Source organism: Ictidomys tridecemlineatus, chromosome 3 (assembly GCF_052094955.1).
Source record: "Ictidomys tridecemlineatus isolate mIctTri1 chromosome 3, mIctTri1.hap1, whole genome shotgun sequence".
Lineage (NCBI taxonomy): Eukaryota > Metazoa > Chordata > Mammalia > Rodentia > Sciuridae > Ictidomys > Ictidomys tridecemlineatus.
Genome location: NC_135479.1, coordinates 22,097,503 through 22,106,868, shown reverse-complemented (window position 1 = coordinate 22,106,868; position 9,366 = coordinate 22,097,503). Strand labels below are relative to the sequence as shown.

Genomic DNA, 9,366 nt, shown 5'->3' with positions numbered 1-9,366 from the left:
ATAGTTCCTAAAACTGGAACTATGCCTGGCTTGGTGGAGCAAGCCTGTAATCCCAGCTGCTAGGGAGGCTGAGGCAGGAGGATGACAAGTTTGAGGACACCCTTGGCAACTTACTGAGACCGTGTCTCAAAATAAAAAGGGCTGGGGATGTAGTTCAGTGGTAGAGCACTTGACTAGGATGTATAAGGTCCTGGGTATTACAATCCCAAAATTGCAATAAAAAAAAAGAAAATGGAAACTATTACAGAGCAAAAGTACAGTGGAATGCTGGGTGCAGTGGCACACACTTGTTTAAAAAAAAAAGTATAATGAATATAAAGTCAATAGATTTAAGACAAGACCCTCTAGCACTCATCCAATTGAGTTTCTACTGCTAGCAGGTCTCACCCATCTGGAAATGCAGACCACCTTCTTCCCCTGATGGAAGCCAGCTCATCCTACAGGCATAATTATAACAAACATTATTCAGTGTTTGCTGTGTTCCAGGCACAGGATAAAGAGCTTTATATATACAAACTCTGTTACAGCCAGCTTCCCATGCTAGCTGCTCCTTCTGGGTCTTCCTCACATTTGCATTTCCTGCACTGAGCAGATCTTAGCAAATGTTAGCTGAAGTGCATTTCTGAATGTACACTCCAGATTGCAACCACTTGGAGCTACTTACCTCGCTCTCTCTCTCTGTTGCCTCAACCTGTAATGTTTTCCTCTTGCTCTTTCCATCTAGTAACCCCCTATTCATTCCTCAAAGCCTAGCTCAGCTGTTATCCTCTCCAAGGTCCAGGCAGAGCCCACTGCTCCATCCTCTGGGCTCCTGGGACACTTGCAAACCTCAGCTAGACCTCATCCCTAGGTGAGGCTAGTGGCTGTATTTGTACACATACTAGTCCATTCCTATTGTTTGGGGGATATTTAATTATCTCTGCATCCCAATGCCTAAGAGACCCTGGTGTTCAGATGTGTGTTGAGCAAATGAGAAAGTACATTGAAAGGTGGGAGCTTGAGATGTCTACACTTTGTCCTTTTCTACAAGGAATAAGAATAGCGGGCTGGGGATGTGGCTCAAGCAGTAGCGCGTTCGCCTGGCATGCGTGCGACCCGGGTTCGATCCTCGGCACCACATACCAACAAAGATGTTGTGTCCGCCGAGAACTAAAAAGTAAATATTAAAAATTCTCTCTCTCTCCCCTCTCTCACTCTCTCTTTAAAAAAAAAAAAAAAAAAAAGAATAGCAAAGACCTTTCTGCCCATCCCCCTTAAACTGCCCAGTAGTCTGGCATTAGATGGGTCATGAGAGGGAAAGTCACTACCCACATTCTTTCCTTTCAATTACCCCTTCCATGCAGAAGGTCTCCAACATCAGTGGGACAGAAGACTGAAAGGATTACTTTCCTGGCCCTGAACTTGGGAGCCAGAGCCCTGCCCTGCCTCAGCCTCTCCTCTCCCTACCATGGTGAACACACTGAGCATCAGGCTAGAAGGGATCTCAGAGTCTGTGAGGTCCTTAGAACTGAAGCCTAAGGGGACTGAAGAAGGATGTGCCCAGTAGCATAAATGTCAGGCGGTCTTGGCCTGCCCAAGGGTGTTCCCATATACTCCACAGGCCATAGCAAGGCATAGAATGCCACATTAATGGTTCCTCCCCTGCCATGGCTTCCACTTGGGCCCTTATCATCTCCCACCTGGACTGTTACTATCTCTGGTCTTCCTTCCACCAACATGTCCTGCACACAACCAGCAAAGTGATCCAAATATCAAATCTAATTCAAAACCTCTTCCATCCATTAGCGCTGCCAATGTCTCAGTTCTCTTACTTGGTATACAAGCCCACAAATATCTGGTCCATTTCCACTTCTTTAGCCTTTGCCACCAGCTGCTCCACCCGCTCTACAGTCTGGAAGTTAAGCTGTTTCTGCTTCCCTACCTGATGAACCCAGCAGTGAAGACCAGCTCAAAGGTCACTCCTTAGTGAAGCTTTGCATGATACCCTAGGAAAACTAGTGTACCAGTGAGAAAAACCCAAAAGAAGCAATGATTCCTCCCCTAGGTGAAATCTAATGAATTACCTGAAGAACTGCTTAAAACCCCCATCATCAGACACATGCCAGACCTCAGATGCATCCTTGTGGTGGACCCTGGCATCATTTTTTTTGTGTGAATTTTTTTATACCTTTATTTTATTTATTTATTTATTATGTGGTACTGAGGATCAAACCCAGCGCCTCACACAAGCAAGGCAAGTGCTCTACTGCTGAGCCCCAGCCCCAGCCCCCAGGCATCATTTTCAAAGACTTCTAATGTGCAGCCAAATTGAAGTAGAAACTTACCTTTCTCATATAATGAATTGAAAGGTAGGTTGTAGCTGGTGTTATTTGAGTGATGTCCTGGCCATCATTTCAATGATGATCTTGATTCTTCCTTCTTGCTTTATTGCCTTGTGATCATGAGATTACTAGAATTGACCCTCTTTGTTAAAGTAGGGAGAAGAGCAGGGTCTAGTCCTATCCTCTCTTGTGAGCAAGTCAAAGACTGTCCTAGAGATCCTTTCAGCCAAACTCCTATTTAGATGTCATTGACCAGAATTGGGTCACCTCCAGTCGTCAAAGGAAGTTAGAAAAGTGGGCTGTAACAGGATCCCTGATACCCGAAGGACCAATCAGTTTTAATCATCAGGGACTGAGTACATAGCTCCTCCCAAATCATGTGTGTTACCACAGAAGAAGGTAAAGAATGGATACCATGTGGGCATCCAGCAGGTTCTGCCACATTACTTCTCTCTGTGTGCTTCAAAGCTCCTTGTATGCACAGCAGTTCTGGCCATGTGTCAATGCATGGAGACATGCATTGGCATGTCTACATCTCTTCTAGACCAACAGTTCTCAACTTAGAAATACTTGCGGAGACTAGTGCTCAGACCATCCACGGAGATTGTAAATTTTTAAATATTTTTTTTAGTTGTAGTTGGATACAATACCTTTATTTTATTTATTTTTATGTGGTGCTGAGGATCGAACCCAGCGCCTCGCCTCACACGTGCTAGGCAAGTTCTCTACACTGAGCCACAACCCCAGATCCCCCACATTGTAATTTCAATTACAGACGAATCCCAGATGAATCCTCTGCATAACTGATTCTAAGATGCAGGATGAGTTTCAAGAACCTCTGCTACAGACCAGCACCTTGAGAACACGTCTGTATCTTCTTCAACTAGCACAGTACTTGGAACACAGGACTCTCAAGAACTCCTCACTGAATGAGTGAACAAAAGAATGAATGTCAGAAAAATTTTCTGCCGAGCCCCAGCCTTCAGTGTGTACCATGATAACTATGGGTCCTGCCTCCCTTCAGATCTCCCTTTTTTTTTTTTTTTTTTTTTAGCCCTGCACTCAGCCTCCTTTAAGGAACCATAACCACAGCCCCAGGTAGCCCCTTCCATGTGCATAGATTGCCGGCCTCTCCCCCAGCTGCTGTGCTGGGTAGCCCAGTCCCACTCTTGCCTGGCAGCTGTCTTCGTCTGAGAAGGAGATAACTCTCCATTAATGACCAGGGTCTACTGTTATGCCTTAGCTAACCCCTCTGCTCAGTATGAGAAAGCAGCAGGAGGGGAAGGGTTTCACAGCTTCCTATTCCACATTTAGCCACAATCCCAAAATGGACACCCAAGTATTCAGTGGCAGTGTGCCCAGCTTAACTAACAAGATTACAGAGAAAATGTTTGCTTCTCCTGCCCAAATGTAGAAAATGTATTTGTATCTGATTCCTTAGATGAATATGAGCCTGAGAGATGCTGAGAGATGCCTCCATTGATTCCATAACAATGAGTCAGGGATAAGTAGATCTCCAGAGGTGACATAATGTGGTATTCTACCATCTGATTCTGACCCCATCATGCTTCTGAAACTGTTCATTCCAAGTTAACCCACAGGGTCGGTCTCTTCTCTCTCTCTCTCTCTCTCTCTCTCTCTCTCTCTCTCTCTCTCTCTCTCTCTCTCTCTCTCTCTCTCTCCTTCCTGGTTTCCATGTTGCTTTCCTCCACTACACCATTCACCCATAATGTTCTGCCTCACCCTGAGCCCAGAGAAGACCAGGTCAAAGATGAAGAGAGCTCAGACCAGCAAGGAAGAAGCACTGAAGCAGAGAAGTCGTTTCCAATTCTTGGACTACTGATCCATATTTAGAAGCTTTCCTCTGTCATACCTTTCTGCCATGATGTTCTGCCTCACCTGAGAGCCAGAGCAATGGAGTGGATCGATAATGGACTGAACCTCTGAAACCATGTTGTGTCCAGAGAAGAGGGGATACTCCTGACAATGGAACAGGACCAAGTTCATGCAGGAGATTCCCCAATGAAAGAGAATCCTAGCCTGAAATAGGTGGAATGGTAGGTCCTACCCACAAACAGCCACATAACTCGGGAGAAGCTGGACACTCCTCATGCCTTGATAAGTAGAAATCATTAAAAAAATAACTGTTTCTTTATGGGTCTGCCATTCCACTTGGAGAAATGAACCAGGCAGAGTCAAGCGGATTGCTGAATGCCTAATAATGCCCTGATAAAATGTACAAAATAAAGTACTACTCTGGAATGCAAGTCATTCCACACACAAAACAGCTATTACTTTTCAGGTAGTTCTTGACCTTTCAGGCTTTCTACTGAGAACTCATCAGAATAAAACTAAATTATTAGTTTTATTATGTTAACTTCTAATGACATTTCAAATGGTTTGGGGACTGCTGAAGAGAAATGGAAAAGTCTCTTAATCTGAAAATACCTGAATTACAGCTTCTTCTTTTTTTTAACCTTTACATTCTCGTATGAGTAAAAAACACAATAATATATGTCATTCATTTTATATTCTTTGATATATTTGGGGAGCGAGGTACCAGGGATTGAACCCAGAGGTACTTAACCACTGAGCACATCCCCATCCCTTTTGGGGTTTTTGTTTTTGTTTTTGTTTTGAGATAGGGTCTCAATAAGTTGCTAAGGCTGGCTTTGAACTTGTCATTCTCTGGCTTCAGCCTCCTGCTGGGATTTAGGCATGCACCATCAAACCCAGCCTTTGATATATATATGTATTTTTTTAATTGTGTGATTTAAAATGTAAAACATTTACATTAGCAATATAATTCATGTGAAACAGTATTCAAAATATTAGCATATTAATATACTGTTAGAAAGATGAAGCACAAAAGTGAGGCTTATAAAAAGTTTTTAACAACATGGAAATGCTAAAAGAATAGTGTTAAAAATTTTAAATGGCAAAACAAACTGGTATTTATGCAATTTGGTCTCAATATGTAAAACAGGTGTATGGTAAAATTAAAAAACACATACAGAAAAACAAAAGTTAACCCACAGGGCTAACTTCATTCATGAGCAGGCAACCTGCGAAGTGGCAGGAGGCCTTGTCCTGTGCTCAGAAGGTGCCACACTCTGCTGACACTTTCTTGAAATACTTAAGTTTTTGAACAAAGGGCCCCATATTTTCATTTTGCACAGTGTATGATCCTGGTCACCCATAATCTCTTAACAAAATCCAACCAAGTTTTCCCTCTTCAAAGGTCTGCACAGCATCTGATTTCATCTTCCTTTGAGCAGACTCCCCCTTTCTAGTCTTTGTGACACCCCACACTACGGTTCTCTTCCACCTTTCAGACCTAGTGGGAGAGTCAAGTTTCCTGCAGGTATCATCAGGGACCAAAAGATAAAGACACAGGGTATTAGCAAGTGCAGCATAGAGGTAAGAGAGGTGCCAGTGGAATGGGAAGTGGTTGGAAAATGAATCAGGAATCTTAACTATGGTCAAGTTATAAGGCCACTGACTTACTGTGAGACTCTGGTCACATTCTGGGTCTCACTTTACCTATCTGCAACCTAAGAGGGTTCAACCATATGGTCCTTTCCTTTGAGCTCCATGAGGCTCCAAATCCAGCAGCAAACTGGGGATGGAGAGGGTAGAATGGTACCACACAAAGTGAGGCTGTGGAGTGGCCAAGAGAGTCGATGTAGTTGAACTTGAAGGTCATGGGAATTACAGAAGGAAAAACCACCATGAGCTAAGGGATTTGATGGGTCATTCACATACATATTCATCTCCATGAGCCCCTGTCACTCCTGCCCCTGCAAAACACAAGAGATGAGGTGGAGAGGGAAAACTTGTCCTGGGTGCTAAAATCATGAAGGCGGACCATAGTGTGTTCTGGAAAACAGTGATTGTAACAATTAGCATCTGCACAGTGCTTCACAGAGCTCCCTCATGTCCAATTCACCTGGTGGATCCTCTCACCCTGCAGCAGTATCCTCATTTGCAAAGGCAGACATGAGGACTTGGAGATACTGTGCCCAGTGTGTCTTCTAGCTTTGAATCCTTCCTTCCCAAAGTGCCACCCTGGGAGGCCAGGGCCCCAGCACATGGAGAAAACTTGATTCTGTTACAATCCAGAACATAAAGTTAGCAGGAAACCTCCTGGGCCATTTAATCAGACTTCAGGCAGCTTTAAGAACCCCTTCCAGCCTCGGTGGCACACACCTGTAATCCCAGCAGCTCAGCAGGTAGGAGAATGTCAAGTTCAAAACCAGCCTCAGCAAGAGCGAGGCGCTAAGCAACTCAGTGAGAGCCTGTCTCTAAATAAAATACAAAATAGAGCTGAGGATGTGGTTCAGTGGTTTAGTACCCCTGAGTTCAATCCCGGGTAGCAAATAATAATAATAATAATAATAATAATAATAATAATAATAATCCTTTCCAGCTGACATTGTGGTTTTTGCCTGTAATCTCAGATACTCTGGAGGCTGAAGCAGGAGCATTTCAAGTTGGAGGCCAGGCTGGACAACTTAGGGAAGCGCTGGATTCAATCCCCAGTACCGCCCCGCCCCCCCAAAAAAAATCCTTCCAACTCCTAGAGGGATCAGACCATCAACCCACCCCAAGAACAAAAGAAAATTTAATCACAGCGCCCCCTGGTAGGCAAAAGGGTTAACAATGTGAGAAGCCAGTTTAGGTCCTCTGAAGAGGTATAGGGAGGTTTGCTTATCATGAAAGACTGTGGAAGAATGTCCATAAGTTGTGGAGAGTAGAGAAGAGCAGTGGCAGGAATGGAGTTGGAGGATACATGTTGCTGGAGGCAATGGATGTAAGATGAGGCTCTCCCACTTCTGACCTCCAAGACTGCCAAGCAAGCAGTCCTTCTGTCTGGCCAGGCCCAAGTCAAGGTTCTGGGAGGTAACCTTAGCACTGCCTGGGAGAGAATTAATGGGAGATGGCAATGATAAGGACTTGGGAGGGGGGACCCAAGGCAGGGAGTGGACTTGGGACCTGGTCTCCCACAGCTAGTTCATCAAGGTCCAGGATCTGCTCTCCCTTGGCATCACCTGGCCAGGTCATGGCTCAGGTATCCGACACCTGTGGCCCAGAGTCACATGCAAGGAAACCCAATACACTTGGGCCCCAGGCCCCAGCTTCCAGCTGCTATGAGCAAACAGGTCTTCTGAAGGAGGGAGCGGGTCTCCAAGCCCAGCAGCAGGGAGGCTACTTCCCGGAAGAGGACAGCACAGGGAAGGACTCTGCCACCAACAGGGGTGAGAGGCAGGGAGGAGGAGGGAGAGGCGGAGGGAGGATAAACAGAGCTGAGGCCAGTAGTGGGGTGGATGCTTCTGGAAAAGGGTTTGATGGGCATAGAAGGTAAGGCCAGAGTAGTCATCGAGCTTAGCTTACCTAGTCAAATCAAGTCTAGCTGCATGCTCTGAAGTCCTATCATTAACCTATCCTCCTTGCCTCCTTCACATGAATGCCAACCAGATGTTCTGACGCCTGCCGGGCTCACCTAGCTGTCGCCCAGGTAGGTAGGAGAAAAATCGTTATTCCAACAAGGAAATCAATACCCAGGCAGAAGAAGAAACTTAGAAATCCCCAGACTCATACCAACAGGGCCTTGGACCAAAAGACCTCATAGATTAACCCTTCCAGGATCAACAAATCCTAAGTCTCTATCCAAAGAGCCCTATTGAGATGTCCTAGATCAAGAGAGAACCCAAGAAGAAAGTAAGAAAGTCACCCAGGCTGAGAGAGCTTCCAAATGGCCCCAATCCAAAGACATTCCACAGAGGGACATCAGGAAGAAAGAGCTGGCAGTGGGAATGGAATTTTCTTTGCTCTTCCTTCATGTGATCTTCTCTTCCCCAGATCCTACTCCACTCCAGGACTATGCCAATCTGTGGCCATGCTCCCACCAGCTGTTCACCTCCTGCCCCTCCTACTGGTGATAGGCACAGGGGGTCCTGTGCCCAGACCCCGGTCACCTCCCCAGGGCTGCTACATGGCAGAGGAAGCTGGTGAGAGGACATTCCGCTGCAGCCAGGCAGGCTTGAGTGCTGTGCCCACGGGCATCCCCAATGACACCCGCAAGCTCTTCCTGGATGCCAACCAGCTGGCATCACTGCCAGCTGGTGCCTTCCAGCACCTGTCCATCCTGGAAGAGCTGGATCTGTCCCATAATGCCCTTGCCCACCTCTCAGGGGCTGCTTTCCAGGGTCTGGCAGGCACTCTACGCCACCTCGACCTCTCTGCCAACCAGTTGGCCTCGGTGCCTGTGGAGGCCTTTGTGGGGCTGCAGATCCAAGTGAACCTGTCTGCCAACCCATGGCGCTGTGACTGTGCCCTCCAGGAAGTGCTCAGGCAGGTGAGGCTGGCCCCAGGCACTGGGACAGGCATCGTGTGCGGCCCAGGAGCCCGACCAGACCTTGTAGGGCAGGAGTTCCTGCTGCTGGCTGGGGAAGAAGAGCTGTGTGGGACAGGGCGGGGAGGGGCTCGGAGGAGCACTGACGTGGCCCTGCTGGTCACCATGGGGGGCTGGCTGACACTGGTGGTGGCTTATCTGGTCCACTATGTGTGGCAGAACCGGGATGAGACCCGGCGCCCTCTCAAAAGAGTCCCTGTGCTGCAAGTACGCTCTGAGGACTCCTCCACCCTCAGCACCGTGGTCTGATAAGCAGAAGCAGTCCTATGCTCTCCCTCTTCCTTTCTGCTCCACCCTCTTTCCTGTCTCCCCTAAATACCTGATATCTCCCCCCCTCTCTCTTTCCCCGTACCAACACCATACTTGGTACCTGGATTTTTACATGCCTCCTCTGTGCCTGGATTGTGCTAGACTCCAAGAACGCAAAGCTCCCAGGTCTATGGTTGGGATTGGGGTTGACAGAACAGAGCATGACCCCAGGTGGTCTATGCTAACTCAAGGAGAGGTGTAGACAGCCACCATGAAAGTGGGAGCCTGGGCCTGGCTCTGGGTCACCTCAGAGGTGTCACTATAGATACGTGTGAACTGATACTTAGGGAATGAGGAGTTGGGGCAAAAAAAGAGGGAGGG

The 9,366-nt window shown here is 46.9% G+C and overlaps 1 protein-coding gene across 1 annotated transcript; it reads left to right on the top strand.

Annotated features, from left to right (window-relative positions):
- The first annotated feature begins 7,383 nt into the window (after positions 1-7,383).
- On the top strand, positions 7,384-8,985 carry Lrrc3c (leucine rich repeat containing 3C). Its single transcript, XM_040269016.1, has 2 exons — positions 7,384-7,586; positions 8,184-8,985. The coding sequence occupies exons 1-2, from the start codon at positions 7,384-7,386 to the stop codon at positions 8,983-8,985; spliced, it is 1,005 nt and encodes a 334-aa protein (XP_040124950.1).
- The last annotated feature ends 381 nt before the right edge of the window (positions 8,986-9,366 follow it).